General features: G+C 29.4%; 1 protein-coding gene across 2 annotated transcripts in view; it reads left to right on the top strand.

The window, feature by feature from the left end:
- Positions 1–26,710, top strand: part of Picot_4 (putative inorganic phosphate cotransporter) — a 56,938-nt gene that overhangs the window by 22,549 nt on the left and 7,679 nt on the right. The window contains exon 2 of one of the 2 annotated variants that reach the window (XM_011188857.3): positions 144–1,473. In XM_011188857.3, coding sequence (XP_011187159.2) covers positions 1,413–1,473 — 61 coding nt within the window. In that variant the 5' untranslated portion in view covers positions 144–1,412. Of the gene's footprint in view, positions 1–143; positions 1,474–24,416; positions 25,085–26,710 lie in introns of those variants that run through there. The other variant, XM_011188856.3, reaches the window with a different exon arrangement.

The following is a 26,710-nucleotide window of genomic DNA, read 5'->3' as shown; positions in this document are numbered from 1 at the left end:
ACTGATTATTGTATGTACAGCTATGTATATGTACGTATACATACTTACATACAAGTACTTATTAATAAGCATACTACATACAACTCCACTTAAATGAATATATCATATTAAAAATCAGTTTACATTACTCATTTATTTGACAGATTAATGCGACAGACACGCGATACACACACACATACACACCCACACTCGAGAACACAAGCAGTCGAGTTGAGGAAGAAAGGTAATCAACGCAATCAACGGAAGGCAACACTTGACGGCAGCATCAACAACAGCGGCCGCTTAGATATAACCAGTAGCTTCGGCGACTTTCGTTGACACTCCAGTCACAGCGATAGCGAAACTAACAACGCTCCCACAAGCTCCCACCTGCTTACAGCGCACAACAGCAGCAGCGACGACAGTGAGCACTAAAAGTTAAACGACAGTCAGCAGCTTGACGAGTCAGTCGCACACACACACCTAGCCAACTGCTGGCTTATCTGCCTATTAACACATACATACGTACGTACGACGTATGTAACTCAACGACGTGAGTGTTTGCATACACTATTCAGCATACATACATACATACAAATATAGACTTTGCTTTGTGTATGCCTACAAAGAGCAGACGCTCAGCCGGTTGTACTGCAGATTTGTGCCTTTTTTCCAATTGACTTGAAAAACTCAGTGGCAGTACGCGAAATTCACAGAACGTTGCCAGACGCGCAACGTGAAACAACGGTGAGTGTAGAAAATCAGTTAAAAACGCGACGACGGCGAAAGGAGCGCCGCGTAGCAGTAAACACGTTCAAGTGTTGACGTTAAAAGCGGTGTGAACGGAAATTTTGGCGAAAAGTTTAGTTTGCGGCGAATTAAAGAACACGCTTTCCATTTTTTTCACAAAAAATTACGAAAGTTAAAAAGTTTCGCTAGGTTTTGGAAGACTATTCTTATTTGTGGCGCGACGAAACTAAAAGTATTTTTGCATTTCATTTTGCTTGACAAAAACGTAACTGAAGCTAGTTGAAATGAAATTGTGATTGAAGAAGTTAAAGAAAAACCTTAAAAGTTTTAAAAAATTATATTTAAATATCAAAACAAAAACAAAACGCGCTACCTCAAAACGCAATAAACCACTCGCAAAAGCAACATAAATTAATAGTGAAATAATTAAAAAAATATTACAACAACAAACAAGTATTTTAAAATAATAAAAAACACAAGACAGTATTATTTTATTTCCAAAGGATAATAAAAAGCAATAAAAACTCGCAACCAGAAAAGACCGCAAAGTATTCAAGACGCTTTACACTTGAGACGATTTAAATTACCTAAAGAAAGTGCAGATGAACTGTTGCCTGCAATAACAAAAGAAATTAATTAAAAATCATTAAATCCCAATAAAAACAAACAACAAATCTGACAAAATGTCCGCCTCCAAGGAGCAAATATTCGCCAGTCAGGACAATGACTTGGACAAGCCGAAAGGTGAGTGTTGAATTAGAAAATTTTTAAAAATTCTCTCAATTATATTATATGTATTAATTCTTAATTAGAAAAATAATTAAAAATTCAAATTTTGTTAGCTCAAATATATTATATAGTTAATATTAAGACAAATTATTATAAGTTTAGGCAGCTAGACAAATTAGCTTTTGTGTTATGGCACTGTCATTTGCTGTAATAATTTGCGTAATTAAAGACTTGAAAAAACTTTGTTATTAAACTAACATTGTAGCGTTGAAATGTGTAGAATTTGTCACCTTTCTGCTTGCTAAAGCAATTAAAAAGTATATATAAAGCTTTCTAATAACTTTTGTTCACATTTCTACTGAAAAGTTTGAGTGTATTCAGTAAGGCAAAAATTTGTAAAATTAAATAAAACAGTCATAGAAAGATATTCTTTACTCAAGCAATAAAAATATGAGTAAATATGAATAAGTAGCAAATAAATATAACAAATTAATAATAATAATAAAAATAAATAAGACAAACAAAAAGTACAAAAAAAATTACTTAAAATTTAATTACATTTAAAAAATATCAAAAAAGCTTAAGAAAATAAAAAAAAATAAAAAAATTTACAAATGTTAATTTCAAGATTTTTGTCATTTTGTGTCAAAAATAATATGTTTATGCTTGGAACTTGTTATTGATATATAATTAAAAATTCGAATTCTTCTTTCAAATACAAAGTGATTTTCTAACAAAATAATGTATGTAAATTGAAAGTTATTTATTAAAAAAAAATTATAATAATAAAATAAAAATTTTGAAAGTTTTTATTTTTTTTAGATTTATTCTTCTATCTCATCATTTACTAGTGTAATAACATTTCCAAACACTTAAAAATTAGTTATTCAAGTTCAGTGTTATACAAGTAACTGCATATATTAGCTATAAAGCATTGCAAAAGTAATATGCCTTTAAAATATTAACTATTGAAAAAAAAAATAAACCAAATATAAAATATTTATATGAAAATAATAATGAATTTTAACCAAGCTCTCAGAGCTATTAAAGCTGGTTTAAAACTGAAGCAAAAATGGTAGATCATGGCTTAAATAAGACTTTTTATTTTTTTATTTATTAAACAAATGAATAAATATAATTATTTTTTAATTTACTTGAAATATCGTTCATTCCCTCCTATTAATATTTCTGTTATCAATTTGTCTTAATGTCGTTGTTTATTTTCTTTTTTTATCACTAAATACTCTTCATGTTCCCAGAATTTCGATCAATTCTTAAACTTGTGCAACAATATTGCTAACAAAAAATATAAAAAAAATATTCCAAAAACTGTTGCATTAAATTCTGAGAATTTTCTGTACTTCGCAAATAATTGTAAAAAAGTAAAACAACAACAATAAATATATAGAATATAACATCAAATGAATGTATCAATGTCAAAGCGCACAAGAATTTCCGATATTCCGAAATTACGGCACTTCAATACAAATTAGAAATTTAAAATGCAGAGCACAGTTCGCAATAAACGCGGTAGTTAGCGTAAATGTGACTGGAATTACGAATGAGCTGTCATATATGCATTTGTATGCGGGTAGCTATGAAATGATTATAAACTCAGGTTGAACTTGGATATAAATTTAGTAGTTTAAATAAATAAATTTCGGAAAATATTTTTTTTAATTTGTTTTTTTTTTTTTTTTTAATCAATATATAAACAAATTTTAGAAAATATTTTTTTTTAATTTAGTTATAATTTTTAATATAAAAAATGAATTTATAAAAAAAATTTAATATTTGGAAAAATTTTTTTTTTTACTTTTTTAAATTTGGTTTTATTTTGTGATTTTAAAAATCAATTTATAAAGAATTTTTTTAATTTTTGGAAAATATTTTTTTCAATTTAGTTTTATTTTTTAATATAACCAATCAATTTAGGAAGAATTTTTTAAATTTTTTGAAAATATTTTTTTAAAAAATCAATTTATAAATCATTTTTTTTTTACTTTTTTAAATTTAGTTTTATTTTTTAATATATAAAATCAATTTATAAAGAAATTTTTTAATTATTTTTCAATAATTTTATAAATAAATTTGTTTAATTTATTTCACTTTTGTTTAACATTATTATTATTTTACATTTTATTTGTTTTTTATATTTAAGAATATTGTTTTTTAAGAACATTTTGTCGATATTTTAAGCTACTTTTTCCATTATTATAAATAACTCGATTTTTTAATTAAAACAAAAAAGCAGTAAACCTTAATTTCTTGCTCATCTCAGTGGGTACAATATAATTAATATAATTTAGGTTGTCAAAAAAATAAAAAACAACCTTATTTGCTTATATATGTAGGATATGTATAATCAAGACTGACTGTAGTTCTCGATATTCACATAATTTTCGGCACAAATTCCGATTGCATAATACAGTAAAAAAGTGAATAAGCAACCTGTAATTGTGTAATCGGAAACCCAGCAATTAAGTATAATTTTTATTGTCATAAATTTCGCAATAAAAAAATATTTAAACAAATTTCAGTATATTAAAAGCATTCAAAAAAGCGAAATTTTTTATTTTGTTTACACAAAAGCCATTCAGCTTACTCGTCTCTTTATTTTTTTATTATATTTTTTTTTTTGCCGCAAGCTTTGCATTTTATTGTGACAGTGACAGTACGGCAGCGTCAACAATACAATTTTCGGTTGATTAATTAACATGGCTTTGCGCTCATTACTTGCTGTGCCGCGCGCACTTAATAAAGTTGTGCTTTATTGTTATTGTTGTTGTTGTGATTTTTTTTGCTGCACTTCACATACCAACCTGTCAGCAATTGGTAATTGCACGCACACAGTTGCTAAACAGTCCGCCGACAAGTGCAATGAAAGGTTGCTTTTTATGATTTTCATTAAAAAATATTAAAAAGCTACAACAAATTGCTAGCAGCTGTTTCCACATTTTATTTTTATTTTTTCTTTTTTTAATTAAAACGAATCAAAGCAATGAAACTTCGCATAATAAACAACTTCCGTTTTGAATTTGAGACGTAAACTCAACGTGCGCGCATACTAAATGGAAAATAGTAGCAACGTATGAAGGCAGAGCGAAAGCGCAAACAAAAAAAAATTACAAATAAAAAATTCTGAACATTCTTGTAAACAATAGTTGTGTACGGCGCTTATATGTATACATAATAGAATGACAACGAAGTTAATTTACAAATAAAAAAAAGGTGGAAACAACAACAACACGTGTCTTTCAATTGCTGCTTTTACGTTAAACTCACACAAACGCGTTGACATTTCTTTTCTTTGCCGCAGCGCAGTTGATTTATTTATTTATTATTATTGTTTTTGTTGTTGTTGTTGCGTTTTTTGTATAAAGTTTATCTTTTCAACTGTTATATGTCAAAACATTTGAATACAAGTGAAACCATTCAGCAAACTCTGCTGTGTTTTGTGCTACCTTCGCTGCTACTGCACCTCCACGGCGTATGAGTAACCCCTGTGTGCGATTTAACACAGCACTATTAATATGCCAATCAAATGAGATGAAGTTATTTTTTATTTTGCGCTTCTTTATGTTGTTATTTATAAATTCTCACAGAATTTTATTTTTACGCAATTTAAAATTTAACAATTTATGCTGTCAAAGCGACCAACTCATTATTCAATCAAATACCACAATGTCAGCTATACTCCGGAGGCACTTAATTCACTGCCAGTACTTAGTTAAATTATCTGATAAATAAGTATGCTTGTACTTAAAGCAGACACTTTTGTTATGCTGACACGCATGTGGCACACTGAGATATGCGTTGTTTTTTTTGCGCTCTTCGCACTTCACACGCTTAAACTGATGGCTGGCTTAAAAAAGAATAAATATTTTAATATAACAATATTTATATTGCTGAAATTACTTTTATTTTTAGTTTAATTTTAAATTAATGTTGCTGTATTTACTGTTAGCGATACACTTTTACTTAATATTTTTCATGCATTTAAAGTAAAATTTTCCGCTATAAGTGGCGCTATCTAAACAGATCAGTGATTATTTGAGCCTGATTAGCGCTGTTAATGATTATCGCGGCGCTTATGAATTATGAGCGCCATAAATAATATGGTTTATAGCGTACTCTGTTTATTTTGATGTACTTTTTGAACATTAAATAAGAACAAATTTTGTCAGCTGCGTCGATTTCGATAAATTTCATTTTTATTTATATTAACCTTCACGTCAATTTCCTTTACATTTTTATTAAGTACAGTTTATGTATTTATATTTTTTTCGACATTTATTTCTCGCTTTATTGCACACTTACTTGCCAGCAGATAATTTAAAAATTATGCGCACCACACCTTCTCCACTTCAGCTGAGCCAAGTGATAAGCGTCCAACAGCGCAGACAGTTGCTTATCTGCCTTTTCTATAGACATAAAGTAGTCATGACAGCTGTGAATGAAAGTGATATGAATGGGGATATGAGCTATTTACTCAATGAGCATAAAACTGTTTTGACTTTTTACTTTTTTACTTCACAATAGTGTAATAAAGAGTGAATGGGCGGTTGTGATGCAATCCACTTGAGAATCTGCTATACATGGTCATTATTTAATGTGCATTATTTAGTTAAGCGAATGAACTTTGGTACTTTTGAAGATAAAAAATATAAAAAATAAAATGAAATAAAATAAAATAAAATAAAATAAAATAAAATAAAATAAAATAAAATAAAATAAAATAAAATAAAATAAAATAAAATAAAATAAAATAAAATAAAATAAAATAAAATAAAATAAAATAAAATAAAATAAAATAAAATAAAATAAAATAAAATAAAATAAAATAAAATAAAATAAAATAAAATAAAATAAAATAAAATAAAATAAAATAAAATTAAATTAAATTAAATACAATCCCATTAGTCATATTTACATATACTTATTTTCACACAACTAATAAGAACAATAAACAAGGAATTAAACAAGTATAATCACTGCTATTAAGTAAGCTAAAAAGTAAATGAAAATTACCTGGGTGAGTCTTCGAAACTCTTTTGAGTTCATAGCTACTACAAATTTGCGCACACACACTATTTTCTTAAAAAACTATTTAAAGCATCAAAAGTATTTTTAGATAATATTTCTTAAAAAATTTTGTTTAAAAGAAAAAGGAATATATTTTATGAAATAAATCTTTTTTGTTTTCACGTCCGAATTAGCTACACATTCAAATTAGAATTAGGCAATAATAAAAAGTTGGCAAGCCAAAATTACACGCAATTTCAGTGTCAATGTGAGTGTCACGGCAGGCAGCAGAGCATTCAACCTACATGCACAATTGCGGACATTGCGGGCATTTTTCGAAAATGTTTACGATGCGACGCGTGTCAGAACGAGAAGTTAAAATTAGAAATTATATATAGAAATGCATGAGCAAATAAATATTTTTGTCTATAGTTGTATATACAAATTATTTTAATTAAAAATACATTTGAATAAGGTCCAAATTAGAAAGGAAAAGTATGGAATTAAAGAAAATACTATATACCGTGAATTCGCAAGATTATGTCCCTTTAATGAGGTCCATTAATGCTTCCTATATTATATTCAATTTATATGATTGCCAAGCTTCAATTTAGCGAGCCAACAAGGGGCGAATCGAACACGTCTAAAGCAAATTTTTGCTTGAAATAATAGTTACATGATATACTAGTCTACTATGGAACCTCTAATAGATACGATAATCGAATTCAGATAATCAATCAGATAATCAGCTTCTATAATGTAAGAGTTATCTACGACGTCAAAGCATTGCATAAATATTTACATTGTCTATTACATTTCCACTTTTAGTCATTCTCAATCAGCTGATGCTCAATCAAAATAATTGAAATACTCGCGAAATGAATCATGCCGTAAATTTGTCTAAAAATATAAATAAATTAATGCAAATTAACATTAACATACATAAATTAGCGTGTAAAAAATTGTCTAGCCTTTGTTGTTGGCAACAATGAAAGTATCGTGAACATGAGCGCACATATATATATATATATATATATATACATATTTATATATATAATACATAAATAGTACATAAAGATCAACAAAAGAACATGTAAACTGTGTGCAATAAATTTAATCAGCAATTATTTGCAATTACCGAAAGCTTTTGTCGCCAGTGAAATTGAAATATTTATTTGTCGTCTCTGTACATGTGAAATTTTATACATATGTATATACCAGTAGTATATCACAGTCACTCAATTGCACAGTGAATTTAAATGTGCGCTAATAAAATAGATACTGAATCAAAGGAAATGATGAATTAAAATCTGTTTTGGCAATGTAATCCATTTTATGTACATAAAAGTGCAAAAAACGAAAACAATTTAATTATATATATCATAACAAGTGCTCGTCGGTGAATTCAATTTGAATGAGTGAGATATATCTACATGCTTTTCGAGGTTTACTAAATTATGTTATAAAAGTTCTACTGAGACTAGCGCTTCAATTGGGATTTTTTTTAAATTATTTTCACAGCTTTATTATGCAATTACAGCATGAATTACACCACTTAATTGCATGTGAAATTCTAACTACGTGTTAATTCGCATAATTTGAAGCACTCTCTAGACTTAATAAACCAAGTTGTTTACTATGCATTAAACGTATATGCGTAGCTTGGCTGACAGAGGCTAATGTTCTTTGCATTCATTTCAAATTACACTCTAGTTTCCTATAATTGATGTTGATAACCCACAAAATGGTTTTAGACCAAAATTGGCAGCTCTAAATAAATGTCAATTTGTTATTAACTAGGAGGCAGTTATGCATTTTTCTTGATATTCTAAAGATTTTATTAAAAAAAACATGTATAAAAGGAAGATAAATATTAATTGAGTCATTTTGAAGTTTTTGAATAAAATTCCCTAATATTGTATTATTAATGTATAAATCCACTCTAAAGTATGCCATTAAAAAAACTCATAAATCCACATCCCACGATTCTAAATATTTTAAAAACAATGCATTCAATTAACTAATTACTCAATTAGTATTTAATTGTATGTGAAATACTAATTACTCAATTAGTATTTAATTTAATGTGAATTAATGTATGTCTACTTGCAAGCCTGTGAACTAAGTTCAATGAGAGCGAAAAATAATACATTTGTTGACAAAACGGTGTTAAAGATCAAACACGAAAAGTCGCTTTACAGCTTAATTGCCTCAGCTAATGGACCTATTTCAATATGCTATAAATCAATCCAACGACTACATTAAAAAACAATATTTTTATGAAGTTAAATTATGAATTTCGCATTTTATAACAATATTCCATTAACTGAAATAATATTTTTAAATATATAAAAAAATTTAATATATTTATATTTTTTTTTTATTTTTTATTATTTTTTTTTTTAATTTTTTTAAGAAATTAAAATTTTGTTATATTAGAAAAAATATCTTATCTCACGATAGCTATAGAAAAATATTTTTGTTTTCAATAACAACAAAAATTTAATTTTTAAAAAGCTTTTGTTATTTTTTGTTTTATAAAAATTTAAATATTTTAAATTTTTTTTTTAACAAAAACATAGCAAAAATAAGTTTAAAAATTTTGAAAAAAAATTAATAAATCACAAAAAAATATTATTCATAATAATAACCTCATAAATAATAAAAAAAAATATATATTTTTGTTACAAAATTCTCACATTATAAAACACTATTTTAATATGATTACCTTAAATTAAATTAAGGTTAACATCTTAATTTTGTATAAATAAAGCATTCCGCATTCCTCACTATAAAAAGTGAAATGTGCTTAGTAATGGAGTTTTATTTCCGCCTACTCCACGGCAAAAAAAAACAATAATGAAGATAATAATGACAAAAATTCACGCTTTTGCTGAACACTTAAAAGTCAATAAAAGCAACATTACAATAAAAAGCATGCATATTTACACGCGTTAATAAAGCGAAAAATTTGAAGCGAAAAAAAAAGAAAAGAAAATATATAACACAATAATAACAATGTGACAATGCTGCGATTTGCACTTGACACCATTTTTTGCATGGCGGGTGTAAGCGAGTGCACACAACCTGCGCATATATATGTATGAATAAACTCTTATTTATGTGATTATAAACACAACTTATTGGCCTAGTCATATTACATGCACAATTCGCCATACCGATTTAACAACCGTATCGCATGACGTTACAACAACAGCTGTGCGCGCGAAGTTATGGCACATACCAAAGTTGAGTTGAGCGCATAGTAAACACGCTGAAAATGAAAACATTTGCGCAAAAGTGAAAAAAAACGCTTGCCTCAGTCGAGCATAAGTGGCAAGTAATATATTGTTTCCTACACACACACACCTGCAGGGAGAGCGCGTTGAACAGTTAATAAAGTGCATACTTTATGCGTTTGACCGCCACCCGCTCGCGTCAAGCGGCTGTCACAAGGCAGCTTTGTGCTCAAACCGGTTACCGGCAAAATGCTGCATGCATTTATTAGTGTTGTTGTTGCTATTTTTTCGCTGCTATTTTGCGCTTCGTTTGCATTGTTTATGTTTGCTAACTTTGCATTGCTTTTTGCGCTGTCTTTCGCACAGCTGACTTTGGCTGGCAGTTCAACGCGGTGCATTGCTCCAAATATGCGCGCGGCGGCTGAACGCTGTTGGACTAGTTGTTGGTTGTTTGCAATTTTTTTGCTCGTTACATTGTTGTTGTTGTACGTTGCCTAGTTATTGGACGCTAAATTTGTGTTGTTCCTGTTCACTACTTTGCTTTTGTGGTCAACATTTGGTATTGCCTGCAGCGCCACAGCAAATGAAGCAATTAATTCTGCCACTATTTATAGTTAAGGCAAATGAGTCATTTGCGGCCGGATGATTAATTACTTACTCACTTTTGCATCACTTCAATTGCTACAATTGAGAATGAGCGCTGGTTGTTGGAGAAACCGTTCTGTAAATAAGTGTCAGTTAAAATGTAGTTACATTTTTGTTGTTGGTATCGTAACAAACCTTTTTGTAACAGTTTCATAATGATGTATGTAAATCAAGTTGCTATGAATACCTTGTTACTCATACGTCCCGCCGCACTTGCAGCAATTATCTGTTACAGACAATGTTATATATAAATATAATAATATAAGAATATTTTGCACGACTTTAAAAAGCCCCAACCCTTAATAAAATAATAACAACAATAATAATTACTTGCAGTAATTTCAGTATCTCATGTTAAATTCTGCATGCATTTACATATGTATACCTTCATTTGTAGGTTTATAGTCTAGGCGTGACCCTTAAAATGCCTATAAAAAATTAAAATTAATTATTTATAAAGCAAATAGAGAATATTTTACAACGCTTTGTGCTTATATATAACTGGATAGTGTAAATTGAAATTACTAATTCATATAGTGTAAGGAAACTGTCTACGAGCATTTGAGCTTACTATTATATACATACATATATACAATATTATAAAAATGTAAATTCCCTTATTAAAAATAGTAAAAAGTTCACGTTTTAGTTTTAATAAATATATAAATGTAAACAATATACATTTTCAGTGACATGACTTGGCATAAATCGTGTAGAGAAAACACAGTATTTTTTTTAAATACATAAAACTAAGCTTTAAGTGCCGGTTATTCCCCATTTTAGAACAGTTAAAAAACTTATTAGAGAGTAGAAAGTTTTTTTAAGAATTTAGAGCAGAGGTTGTAAAATGTATATTGAAAGAAAAAAAAAAAAAACTCACGTAATTCAGTAGCATACTTTTGTGAGCAATACCAATTTTATTAAGAATTTAAACTTTTATAAAGGTATTGTCCGCTGGAGATTTTTTAATTGTAGTCCATATAATTTATTATATTTAATAAATTAATATTTGCTCTCTAAGTACCATCAAGCGATTAGTATGAGCTAATGCATACCAATAACTGTACGAAAAGTAGAAGTCGAAAACTCAATTATCAATAAGTAATTAAAAATTATATTTAAAATTAAATAAATTATAACTTTACAATTAAAATATAATTATGATTTTTTTTTTTAATCTCCATATTCGTTTAATCATAAAAAAACAATAACTAAATTTCATGTAAATACTATGAGGATGAATTATGATAGTATGACATTACATAATAATAAAGAAAAGACAAATTAAATTAAATAAAAAAATATAAAATATAATTATGATTATATAAAAAATAAAAAAAAAATAATATTTCGCCTGAAAGTATGCAAACAATAATATAAAATCACTTTTCAATAATTTAGAAACGCGAATATGAAAACAAAGTGATCATATTTCCATTCAAATTGTATTTTGGAACTGATTTTTTATATATATTTTTTTAATATATACATATTAATTTTGCTCTTCCCACTGTCAATAGTTTAATTCGATGTAATAGTGCGACCTTTTTGCCTTTGCAGTAAATTTTTTTTTAAATTGTTGTTAAACACGCAGATATACGCTTATAAAAAATCCATTAAGACAAAAAGTAATAAAAAACGCGCAAATCTATACTAATACCTATACCTATACCTATTATAAAGCTGAAGAATTTGTTTGTTTGTTTGAACGCGCTAATCTCCGAAACTACTGGTTCGAATTGAATAATTATTTTTGTGTTGGATAGTCCATTTATCGAGGAAGGCTATATGCTATATAGCATCACGAAAAGATAGGAGCGATGAAACAGTGGTAAATGTGTAAAAAACAGGGGAAATTATTTATCTTTGAGGGCTTCCGTTCCTTGCGCTGCGAAAGCGGTTCGAGAAACACAAAAGTTATGTATGAAATAATTATTTCTCTTTTAATGATCTAAAAAATTCCGTGAGTACCGTTTTTGTGATAACTAATTTGGTCAAAATTATTTGTTAGAGTTGTATTAAAATAATAATATTAATCTTTATCCAAATAAATGTGTTGTTGGTTAAAATTGTCTTTGACGACACTTAATTTCAACGAACAACTTAAAAGATAATATTACAAATAAATGAAACCTAAACAAAATCAACTCGCAACAGAAGCGGTGTTTGCGGGCGCGCGTTTGTAGCTCTACGAGATACCATGCCGCGCGGCTCACTAGCGCGGTCGGCTCCGTACTGAACGGTCGATCGTAGACATTTTTTTGTTTTAGTATATTACTTTGTTTCTAATAGTTTCACAGTAATTAATCCTTTTTTTTTTGTTTTTATGTAGATTATTAATTAAATAAGTAGGTTAGTTTACCTTATTTTCGTTTTACGGTAATTCTTTTGACATAATATTCAGTTTACGTAAATACCAAGTGCAGGTAAAAATAATATGAGATACAATTCTATAGAAGCACTTGACAGAACAATGAATGATGTGGAATAATAATTGTCGCTTTGGTTGCGCAATGATACCGTTAGCAGGCGATTTTCGATAAATACTTCCTGTTATACCCAAATCAACAGCGGCGGATGAATTGAATGCATGTCTCAAGTCATCGTATTTGTGTCGGTAGGTGAAAACCACACGATTGACCATGAATATGCGAAAGTTCCTGAAATAGGATAGCACCGCAGAAGAACTGTTAAAAGTTGGGAATGGGCAAATTCCGGTTGATTTTTCAATGGTTTGATATCAATTCCACCTGCCAATTGTCAATTCACTTCAACGAAAAATTTACTCATCACGAATGTATATCTGAATACATTGGCCAAAATTATAAGTAACTACGATTGGTTGAGCACACGCGCAATTTTAGATGCCAAAAATACCGATATCGATGACTTAAACTATACGATTCAAAGTCAAATTCCGGAAGATTTGTGTTCATACAAATCGTTCGACTGTGATGAAATTGAAGACAAAGCCGTGAATTATCCAGAGGAATTTCTTTGGATTTGTCTGGCATGCCACCGCATCCTTTGCGTCTCAAAATTGGATCTGTCATTATCATGGTTCACAATCCGAAACTCTGTAATTGAACCTGACTGATTGTGACGCAGCTATCGAATAATGTGATAGTTGGAAGAATTTTGCAAGGGACTTACAAGGGGCAGAGTGCTTGATTTCACGAATTCCTTTGAGTTCCAATGATTCGCCATTTCAGTTCAAACGTATTCAGTTTCCTGTGGGACTTACGTATGCGATGTCAATCAACAGGTCACAAAGATAGTCGTTGGAAATGTGTGGTAAATCTGGAAATGCCACGTTTTTCACACGGCGAGCTATACGTGGAGTGTTCACGAGTTGGAAAACCATCTTCTCTGTACATTTACGCACCGGAGCAGAAAACAAAAAATGTTGTTTATCAAGCTGCTTTACGTGAAAAATATGTAGAAAAATCGCAAAATAACACTTCTCAACAACACTCTTTACTTTTCAAAACAAATACTTTCACGCAGGGCAACGACTATGGGATCAGCTAGTATAAAATAATAAAAAATCAAAAATTGCTTTTAAATTATTTTTATTTAATTTAACAAAAATCCCAGAAAAATACCAAACATGTCCAATTCTTACTTCAACCAAGAATATTTTAAAAATTTTAATTTGAAATATTTTTATCAAATTTAGCAAAAATCCCAGAAAATTACCGAAAATGTCCAATTTTTCCTTCAACTTCCGACACAACTGTACCTGTACTTAGCTATGTCTCAAGTTAGAATCCTCAATTGATGAAAAGCTGTCATACAATTTATGAGTGCTTCGTGACACAAATAGCCTTGTCGTGCAAATTTTTGCACCCAACACTTATTTAAATCAGTTTATTTTTACAATTGGCGTGATTTGAAAGGCAAACGTGAAGCACAAATGGAAAATACAACAATTTCAATATTGACAAAATAAATTAATGAATCGATAATCTTAGACAACTGCGGGCAAGCAAACCCACACACACACACATGAGAGTGAGCAATGAGATTGGCTGTTAGAAAAAATGAAGATCGTTTATGAGTAGCGCAAATAATAATTAGTAGACACATAATTAATGCATAATATACTGAAAGGTGCTATAACTCTGTATTGACAAGTATATTAATTATGGGCAGCAAATCTGAAAGTCACTTAAGCTCATTGAAGAATAAATATAGACATTCATATGTTTGACATACTTATTATGTCGAATTGATAAAATGAAAAAAAAAACGTTTTCGAGTATCTTTCCGCACGTTTGCGGTGCTAATCTGCATTGCTGGCTGCTTGCTTTGCACTGAATGTTATGAAGCACTACTTACGCTCACGTTCCCGCCAGCCAGCCACTCTTTGTTGGCGCTGCTAATTTTACTAAAAACTTTATCAAACTCGTCAAAAATCAGCTTTTTCACTCGTGACTGTAACGTTTTTTGGCGATTTCGGCGCACATGTTTAACTGTGTTTATTAACCAATAAAAAATATCAAAAAAAAAACAGCAATCAATACCAAATTTGCCTATAACAACACGCTAATCAAGCAATCAGTCTGCTGCTCAAATTGCTCATATTACTAACTCAATTGGCTGGAAAAACAGAAAAAACAGCTGTTTGCTAGTAGATATGTATACACATGCGTGTTTACATGTAGATTGTATATGTGCTCCATATGTTTTGCAGACAGCAAGCTCGTCAGCAGTTTAGCGTACAAGAATTTAAGTAGATTATGCAGAAAGTAAACTAAAGAGTTTAATGGATTACAATTATGTAAATTACTTGAGAGCATACAAAATGTTGCTCATACGCCCTATCTCCTTTTGTAGTATATGGAGTTTGGTGGACTTCCAACTTTAGGTTGTTTATTTTTGCTCTAAGGTTAGGAGTTTCAGTACTGCAGCCATTTAGTTTACTTGCTAAGAATCCAATTACAATAATATAGCTGAGCAAATAAATATAAAATTTTATTTAATTCAATAAGCTCTCCCTTAAAGTAGATACACTAATAATAAGAAATTTTTACAAATATAAAATATTATAAGTTTACAAATAATTTTATTGTTTAATATAACCTTTTATTCTGAAAAAGTAACTTATATACTACAAATATAATTTTATCAAACATTTCTACAAATATGGTCATGAACTTTGACCTTCTCTGAAAAACTTTCCGATTGATATTAATTAAATTACATAAAAAATATATTTCTTTTCGAATTTTTCGTTTTTTTATTATTATTTTTGTACATAGCAGTAACATTCTCCAGCAGCAAACACTTCCGCAAACTTTTGCTTGCGCCTGAAAGCATGCAATAACTTGTTTAACACTCCTCTCTAACGGCAATCATCAACAAATCAAAGCTTCACAGCTTATCAGAACTGCATACAGTTATTGGTGAGTAAGTGTGGTGAGTTAAGTGCATACTTCTACAAGCACATTAGCTTACTCATCTGAATATGACACATGCTTGGACAGAGAAAAAGTAAGAATAAAACTTAAATACAGTGGTTTTAAAACTGTTGAACGATTTTAATGCGAAGCTTTTGTTATACATATTAATAAACCGTTACCTAATTGAGTGAGTTATTGGTTATTTCAAGTAGTAGAAGCCAACATATGCTTCCACGAAACAGATTTGGCTGAGACATTATTGGAAATGTTTGAAATTTATATGAAAATTGACGTACCAGAAATAAGATTATTAAATTGATGCCAACAAAGGGTATCAAAATCATATCATAGCTTAAGTAAAAACTGTTTTTATGAATAATCAAGATCTTACAATAATTTCTTGAAAGCTTAGAGTCATTGTTAGAACCTGAAATTGTTAATTTGGTCTCCAAATTGGGAAACTGATGATCAAAAGCGGCAGCACAAAAAAACTTGCCTGAAAAACAAACGTTCTACTAATAATATTTCTGTTTTAAGAACTGGTCAAATATGAAATATTTGCTAAAATACTTCTCAATGTATAATGAATTTACAAAAGACCGTTTTACTATTATAATTTTTTTATATAATGATTTTTTATAAAAAGAATTATTAAATAAATTTACTAAACATACATATAGCAGTATGAAGATCGCTTTAGAGTCAGAGTATATTTATTTCTTTTTTTAACAAATCGATTCCGTAGAAAGACCTCTCATCTAACAAAAAAAAGCGAAGATATATACATATGTACATACATACATATATTCAAACATATTCATTAATACACCCATTCACATTTTGAAACAACCAAAATTTCTATGAATGAATTCTATAAGCGCTGTGTAGCCGCTTTGATTAAATTATTAAATTTAAATAAATGAAAAAAAAAAATCTTTTAATCAATATATGACATAATAAATAAAAGCATGCTAGCATGCTAGAACAGCCGGTTAGATAACCGTGACTACGTGCCCACACAGAAATCAAAAAACACAACAAAAAGAAATGTTGTTTAAAAAATATTTCACGAGCAACGCAAGCAAATACAAGAACAACAACAACCTTAACACCTATAGTACACATACGTAAATATGCTTGACTAGGCCAAGCAAAGAAAACACCTCATCTCACTAAAAATAGAGCAGTTCAAGAAACCGAAGACAATAAAGAAAAAACTGCGAACATACACACTTATATATGTCTGTATAGACATACATACAATAGCGAACACTGTGACAATGACTGGGTTAAAGCATTTTGTTTTTGTGTTTTTTATTAGCGCGGTGACAAAGCGAAAATTTTGCGCGAAAGTCGCCAAAAAATCGCAAGAGTCTCTTTTATATGCATTTTTATTGTGTATGTGTTGCTAGATGTGCGCGTGTGTGCAGGTTTTAAAAAATTCACGTCAAGCGACAGTCACGAGTGAATGTGCGAGCGGATGGTCATATTGGAACAAACATATGTATATTCATTGACGTATTTCTATGTATATATGTATGTTCATCACTGCAGTAGCTAGCTGATCGCAACAGCATCATCAAACTCTTTACTTTGTACTTTATATAAACTTACATATGCACATCTATAACATTAAATCTTAAAAAATATGTACTATACTCATACGAGTAAAGCAACAAGTAATTTTACTTGATGAGTTGGCTCATTAGCCAAGTGGAGAAAAAGTGAAGTGAAGTGCTCAACGGCTAGCCGAAGCACGTGTGACTAAGTGTGCTCGCCAAGACATCACATGTGCACTTGAGTTTGTGGAGCATGTAGTGCGGATTATGAAATGGGTGTGATTTAGCAAGCATGCTCATATGATATACCTTCACATATGCACATACATACCAACATGTGTACTTAGCTACAATCGCAAGTGCCGGTAAATGAATTGAGTAAACACTGAAGCGGCCGCAATGGTAATGTGATTTTGTGAAATTCGAGTTTCAAAGTTCTTTCTTCCATTGCAAACGAGCTGCATCATGAATTATAAGCGTAAACAATAAATATGTAAAGTACTGAAATAAATATTAGCGCATCGATTTCCTTATAATTTCATATGTTTATTGCTTCTCTACCTGCCTTCTATAACGAATATATACACCTAAATACATACGCATATATTGTATTAAATCACAAAAGTGCATAAATCAATTTTATATAATTTTGTCAATTGAGATTTAATTTCACTGTTGGAAATCACTTAAGTTGTATAATTTTTATAATTTTAAATATACAACTGTTAAAAAAATAACTAAAAATTATTTTATTGTCCGCTATCCGAGCTTCGTGCATACATTTTTAACCAAAACTATATACCATACCAAATAGATATGTACATACATATATATAAAGAACGTGTTCTTTATTGCGTACTTATCCGAAAAAGTCCCCGAAGAAATATGCTCATGTATAACTAAAATTGTAAAATTTCTTTAATAATTAATTTGTATAAATTTTGAATATTTTATTTTATTTTATTTTATTTTATTTTATTTTATTTTATTTTATTTTATTTTATTTTATTTTATTTTATTTTATTTTATTTTATTTTATTTTATTTTATTTTATTTTATTTTATTTTATTTTATTTTATTTTATTTTATTTTATTTTATTTTATTTTATTTTATTTTATTTTATTTTATTTTATTTTATTTTATTTTATTTTATTTTATTTTATTTTATTTTATTTTATTTTATTTTATTTTATTTTATTTTATTTTATTTAATTTTATTTTATTTTATTTTATTTTATTTTATTTTATTTTATTTCAGTTTATTTTATTTCGATAATTTCGCATAGGGTCAGCCAATTACTCCTTCTTATATTCAAAAAGATTCCTCTTCCTAACCACATTTCTTCATATAAATTGGTTTATATATATAAGTATGCTATTATATGTATGCACATACATACATGCATCGGTATAATTACAAAACGAGCATGTCTCGTGTACAAGTAAATCCCAACCACAAGCGACGACCACTCATTCAATACGTTCGCAATTCGCCACCAAAGGCAACAATAACAACATCGGCGAAATAAAAAGTAAAAAAGCCGCAACACACAAAGCAGAAAGTAAGTCAAAAGCGCACAAAAGACAGAAACAAAAAGCCATCAACAACAACAAATATAACAATTCATTACGAATACAATAAAAACAGCATATAAATATAGCAACTGAATATCAGCCGATAAACACGTGAGCAGCCAACAGTGTACAATTTTTGCGGTCGCCCGAACCGGTACCGGCAAACGACCACAAACTCATACACACACTCACACACTGGCGTACGCTTGTTGCTCGCTCGGCTAGTGAATTTCTGTGGAATTTGTGCTTTCGCAAACGAAACACCAGCAAGCAACACAAGGCTGCGCTGAGCTGGCAATGAAGCTTTTGTGGGTGTATGCGGTTGCGGCGGGGTGTAACTTGACTGCGGGCAACGCAAGCAATAAGTCAAATGTAGCGATATGTTTTACACTCTTTGTTTTTGTTGTAGCCGGTGTTGTTTACTATTCATATTTTTGTTATATGGAAACATTGTTGTTGTTGTTGTTGTTGTTGCGCTGGGCAAGTGTGGAAAGTTTAAGCGGTTGCACAACGAAACATACACATACACGCATGTGTTTGAAAGTGAGTGGTGCGCATGAGTGAGTGCGATTTTGAGTGTTGAGTGTTTATGAGTTGGCGACAAGTTGCTGTCAACGTGGTGGCGTGGAGTTTTGGGGTTGTTTAATGAGCGTAGCATACATAAAGTGGTAGAACAATGGCAATAAAATTAGATTCTTTTATGAAAAAAAATCGGAAAAAAAATAAAAATTATTAAAAAAAAACTGTTTAAAATTAAGTTTTAAAATTTTAAGCGCAAATCAAAATTATGAAATTTTGTTGCCAGAAACTTCTATGACCAGGCTCAACTCAACGAGTACAATCATTTTTTTATATTTTTTTGTTAGTGCTTTTTTAAGTTTTTTTTTAATTTATTTTTGTTACTTGTGTTTTCATTTTATTTATTTGCCATAAAAGTAATTTCATTTCGCTTTTGTTTTTGTTTTCATTATTTTTGTTACTTTTGTGAAAGCCAGACCAGCGAATTTTACAAACACATGTCTCTATCTTTTTTCATTGTGATATATTGTTTATATTGCCTTTGTTACTTTTGTTGTTGTGGTTTTCTTTTGTATCTTTTGTTATTTGCCCGCATACGGTCATTCGTCTTTACGCGTTGTGGCTTATTTGATTATTTTCGACATATTATGCAAATCTCGTGACTTGCTAAAATAACATCGAGCGGTACAGTTGTGCACGTTTTCGCTAAGAATTTCACAGTAATTTTTGCTTTCAGCTGCAGACTTTTATATAATATATATATTTTTCCAAAGTTCCTAGGCCTCACTTTTATATAATGCTTTATATATAATAATTTTAATAGTTCAAAGTTCGACTTGCTGCAAGTGATTCATTTTTCATTCTCAAGTTGTGCATTGTAATTGAAATTAATTGATGAAGCGCTGAAGGAAAGTGCAAACTAAGGTGACTAACTGAGTAACGGTTGAGTTTAATGCAATTTTTTTCAATTGATTTAATTACTAAAAAGAATTTCGTTGCACGTTTTCGTATTTATTAATGGAAACTTTTAGGAAAAATTTGTTCTCTGTCATATTTAAGCTAATTTAATGAATAAATAGTGCTATGAATAATATAAATTTTTGATTAATATAATATAAAAAATATTATAATAATTTTATTTTTTTTTACTTCACAAATCCATTTACAAAGTATATAACTCAAAATATTTTTGAGAAAAAAAAGTTGTTTGAGAAAAATAAATAGGTTATGTGCACAAATTTTCGTCATATCAAGTATAGATATCACTCATTATCTCTTAGAGTAAATCACAAATGCTTTTATAAAATTTTAAGGTCCGTATAGGATCACCTTCATTGCATAATATTAACCACCTGCACCAATACATAAATAAATAAATAAATATATCTACATATATCTACAAGCCCAAAAACCCATATATTATCATAGAATAAATGCAAATCACTGCGCAAATAAGCGCAGATATTTCATAATGAGCGTTGGTGGTTACAGAAATGGAAATATAAATTAGTTTTCAAATAAACTGCAGAATCTAAACAGAGGAAAGACAAAATGTAGAAAAAAATAAAATATTAATTAAAAATGAAAATTGGTGGAAATTGTATTTATTTGGTACAGAGAATAAATTTATATATTTATAACGAAACTTAAGCGTACAAGCACATTTATAAAGATTTGAAAGGTTATGTAAATATCAAACGCAAATCATTAAAATTATAAAAGTACTTTTGCACCGATTCGTGTATTGAACATATATCGGAAACAATCTACATACAGTAGATACACCCAAACATTCAGTTGTTCATATTTATTATTGCCACAAACACTTTTTCAATTATTTTCATGAGCGTTTATCTTTTCATTACCCAACAGTATGAGCTCATTTTCTATTTCTGCTTGGTAGTGGCTAGCGTTTTGCAAGCTTTCAAATGGATTTTATTTTTTTGATTTTTATATTTTTTCATTTTTTTCTTTTTTTAATTTTTTATCCTTTTATTTTTTTTTTTAATTTTCCATTAATTTTATTTCCAATTTTTTTAATTTTATTTTTTTTTCTTATTTTTTTATGCATTTTCACGGCAACCTCTTCACCCTCCGCGGTGTACCTCTTCACCTTCCGCGGTGTTCGCCTAATTTGCCGCAGATTTAGGGCGCATTTTCTTATTTTGTATACAATTTTGTGTGTGTCTGTGCTCTCACTCGATCAGTCAAATTGATCGTGTCGGCTTGTGCTATATTTATAGCTTCACTTGCATGCAATTAAATGCTATTTTTAAACATTCTATAATTTATACTTCTTGTCGTAAAATAAAAGTTTTATTGGTTTTAAATAGTTTTATGTGCTTGTGTGCGCGAAATTTGTTTGTTTAACGAGTGTGTGTAGTATTGAAAATAGGGTGGGAAATTTAGAAAAAAATGTTGTGTGTGTTTCGTTAACATTACTGCCAATTTAGTTCTCGCAGTAAATATTGAGCTAGTTAGTGAATTTCACAATTATTAAAAAAGCGTTTGGCATGTTTAGGCATGAGGCATGATTTGAGGCATTTAAACTATTTATTTATATTTAATACTAATTTTTCCTGAGGAAACGGACTTCGTGCTAAAAATCATGAATATTAAAAAAAAATTATTTAATTTTTATTTTTATTAAATTATTTTTAATTTTTATTATTTCTAATATTTTATTTTGTATTTATTCCATAATAAAATCTGATCAAATCATCGAAAAAAATATGAGTATGCAATATCACTGGTCCTGTCCTCAGCTATGTTACGTATACGCCCAGTCAACTAGACAATATACTAGAAAAATGACTACAACGCTGCTACAAAACAATTCATGCGAACCAATTTCTATAATTCATGCAAAAAATGCATTTTACAACCCGATCTTGAATTTTCCATGTGATTTACATATTTCTACCTTAACGATTATCAAGCGCTTGCTATCAACGCACGACTTAGCAATACATTTCTCAGAAGCAAATTATGGAATTCCAACCGTATTCTTACTACACTTTAATTCTGTTATATAAATAAAAATGAATTTCCGTAATCATCTGCCGTCTTTGCTGTAAAGTCCAAAGTGCACGCTTGTATTTTCTAGGCCATTCAACTCACCAATTTTAAAGAACTTTCAGGTTCAAGTAGAGCAATAAACGATGTGATTACTTGATATTAATTTTCTTCCGTTATATATACATATTTATATAACATTTTTATAGCTGCTGATGGTTTTACTATTAGCCTAATTAATAATTATTTATTTATTTATTTGAAACAAATGTAAATTAATTTATAAATGAGTTAAACATATTTTTAAGAAATTTTCATAAAACAATCATGAAAAAAATTTATTAATTTTTTTTATAAAATAAAGCGCCAATTTAAAAGAAAATTCACACTTTTCTGTGACAAAAATTCAACAAGTAAGAAAACAACTCTAAGAAAAACCACTTAATTAAGCACACGTGTGAGTGAGTGTGTTAGTAGCCTAAGTACTCGTGTTCGTCACATTTGCACGAGTGCTGCACGAGTCTATTTTGCTACTGCTGTATGAGCGCATCTAGCCAAACGGAATGAGTAAGCGTTGTTTAGCAATATACATGTGAGTGAATGTGTGTGTAGGTGCTCAGCTAGCTCATACGCCGCGTTGGCGCTTGACAGCTGTGCTGAAACCTTTTGCAGTGCCTGTGCAATTCACTTTAATTACTTGTCACTATCAATTGTTGTGAAAGTTTTATTTACTATTGAAGCTTGAATCAATCAAGCGTTGGTGATTTTAATGTCATCATTCATTATTCAATATTGTTAATTAAATAGGTTATGGAAACGATTTCAAAAAATTCAATTATTAAAAAACTGTGTGATAATTGTGTTATTATAATTGTAAACATTAAAATTAGTAATATGGAAAATTTTTATATAAAAAATATATGTTGTCTACAAAATTTTCCAATAAATTAAAAAAAATATTTTTCTAATCATTAAAAAAATATTTTTCAAAAATTAAGAAAAAAAATTATGAAGACAAATTATTATAATTGTAAACATTAAAATCAGCAACATGCAAAATTTTTATATTACACTATTAACTAGTAAATGTGCTCATAAAGATTTCAATAAACCAATTTGTGTTTCTCCTGGGCATTAATCATTATGTTTTGATACTCGTTGATGTTTAAAGTTCAAAGTCTGCACGTGTTCAAAAATTACGCAAAAAACGTGAAAAGAAAAAGTAAGAAGAACATTAAAAAACTCGTTCTTTAAAAACCAAATCATTAAAAAGCACCACAGTAAAAATAAAGATTAATAAAATCAATCACCAAACCCTTGAAGGTTCGCTGGTGCTTCAGCGCTGGGTTGCCAACTCAATACATGCACATACATACATACAATAGTACATACACGGCACTCGAATTTTTGTTGCTTTTTTGACTGGCGTCGCCTTCATTCTCGAATTCGCATATAGCTTGAGCGAGAATGTACTTTCCTTTTGTTGTTGTTGTTGTATGCGCACTTAACTCAAGCGCGAAATGGCGCTGTTGGTGGCATCAGCACAAACGATATAAACCTTAACACACCAGGCAGTCATATGTCAGACGTGGCAAAGAAGGCGCGCCAAAAGCTACTAAATCAGCACAAACAAACAAATTTGGTGTAAAATAACAAGAAACAACACATAACAATCGTAAATTGAAGAAAAAAACTCACTCAACTGCGCGAGCAACTACTCGTAAAGGCAATAAAATTCAACACTAGCGCTTACTTAGAAGCTACTCAACGTAAAAAGTATTTCGCCAAAGCAGCAGCGGGCAATAATACGGAATCGCTGAATACATATATACTTAAATATACATATACATATGTTTATATATGTTTACATATATCTGTGCGGCAGCGGCAAAAAAAAGACAGAAATCAACAGGCATACAAATAGACGTGCGCGCATACACGAAACACAACAACAATACCATGCGAAAAAACAACAACAATCAAAAAGCAGCGCAACACAAAAAGCGCTCAAAACGAACGCTTGCAATTCAGTAGCAACATTAACGCGCAACCGAGCGGTTGAACGGTATTGAGCGCAGGACTCATCCGAAATAAAAATATTAACAACAACAAAAATTTTCAAATAAATTACAAACCAAAAACGCGCCACAGTGTGCAGCAGAAAAGCGTCAACGTAAACTTGAAGAACTTCAACTAAAGAAATGTGCAACGCGCAGCGCAAAAGCAGTCGGTAGAACATGAAATGTTACAAACGTGTGCGCAAAAAGTGTTGAGACAAAAACACACGCAAAACTGAGAAAAAATCAAATTGAAGAAAGTTCAAAAAAGAAGTTGCCAAACAGCAACTTACACATAGCAAGTATATAGAAAATATACTGTAATTATACGCTTACGCCCTACGCTTACGTTGCGAGCAAAAAGGCGCCGCTAGTTATTTAATTTAACGCAAACACGCACAGCGCAAAAACACGCGTGCATCCCCCCCGCTATACCTCTATACTTGCCGACCAGTGAACAGCAGTGCAGACAACGCAGCAAAAATGTTGCTATCATCGGAGCAGTGTAATCGTTCACGTGGCGCCCATGTCCTTGTCTGGGATCAGTCACGTTTGAGTGACATATTCGAGGACACGAAACCCCAACGTATGTATGTGTTGCTTAAGCGTATGTATGCATGTAATGGGTGTGATTATTTGCGAATTTCTGCATATGAGTTGCGCATATACTTCTATATAGATACATATATAATCGCCATTAGTAAATTATATATATATGTGGTACTAATTAGCCATCGGAAGCCGTATGCCAATTTATTGGCTGTCTTTTCGCCATATTGGACATTAATTTTGCGCCGAGAATTTGTGAAATATTTCTGTACAGCACGTATAATTTTTTTTTTTTTTTTTTTTTTGAAAGTGCCAGGGCTGAGACGTCAGCAGACGTTTTAGATAATAACCTTGAAAGCAATAGAAATATGAAAAAATAAAAAAATAAATAAATATTAGATTATACTAGAAGTGTTGCACAGACAGTTTCGAAAGGTTCAGCTATGTTTTATAATTTATGTATAGCATATGTCTGGTAAAATGAATATATTAAAACACATTTGAGATCTCATAGGCACAAGTAGCCGAAACAACTGACTAAAGTTTGTAATTTTCCACTATAGAGCTGTTTTTTTTTTTTTTTTGTTATATTGGTGAAGATAGGTAAACAGGTAAAGGGATGTCTCATAACGCACTTAGGTCTTTAGGCAGAATTATTAATTGAAATGTGGAATTAGTTGAAGATCGGTGCCGAAGCTCAACTTATTGACTAACCAATGTTAATATTATATCAAATGAAGTGCATAATATTTTTTTTTTTGAATGAATGAAAAAATTAAAAAAAAAATAATTTTCAAAAATTTTTCAAAATTTAAAAATAAACAAATATTTTTTAAAAATTAAAAGAAAAATTAATTTTTAAAAAAGTTTCAAAAAAATATTTTTCAAATATTAAAAAAAAAATATTTTTCAAAAAGTTTTCAAAATTAAAAAAAAAATTATTTTCAAAAATGATTAAAAAGAAAATTTAAAAAATATGTGTTAAATATAAACACTAAAATCAGTAACATGGAAACTTTTTGTATCACACTATTAACTAGTTAATGTACTCAGCAAGGTTTCAATCAAGTTATTTGTGTTTACCTTAGCTAACATATACCTAGATTTATGGCGAATATTAGGAGTTTATGATATCCCAAGTATCGAGCTAATTTTGACTTTTTTTCTGGAAAAACGAAAACGTTTCTTACGAAAGAAATGAATATTATTAAAAAATATGAAATTTTAATAAATAATGTATAAGGAATTGTAATGCATACAGTAAAGGATTTGGTTAATTTTTTTAAATACTGTTTTTAAAAGATTTTGACAAATTTTAGAGACTATTTTTTTCAAAAGTATTAACCCAGTAGCATTGAAAAAAAAGTGTTTCTTAATTTTTATTAAATTTGCTTTGTTTTAGCAAATTTATATAAATTATACAATTTTAATAAATTATAAAATTTGTTTGTATTTAAAATTGTGTTTTTTTTAGTGCTAACTAAAATTTTCTTCTCTAAAAAAAACATTAAATTGAAAAAACAATATGTCCTTTTTTTAAATTTTACTAAAAATTCTCAGAAATTTTTAAAATATTTTTTCGAAATTTTTGAAACTTGAACAATATGCGCAAATATTTAATCTCACATAAAAAAGTTCCAAAATCATATCTTATGGTAAAAAA

The sequence above is a fragment of the Zeugodacus cucurbitae genome, chromosome 6, assembly GCF_028554725.1.
Source record: "Zeugodacus cucurbitae isolate PBARC_wt_2022May chromosome 6, idZeuCucr1.2, whole genome shotgun sequence".
NCBI classification, from domain to species: domain Eukaryota; kingdom Metazoa; phylum Arthropoda; class Insecta; order Diptera; family Tephritidae; genus Zeugodacus; species Zeugodacus cucurbitae.
Note: the sequence above shows the minus strand (reverse complement) of the source record. Positions and strands in the feature narration are given on the sequence as shown.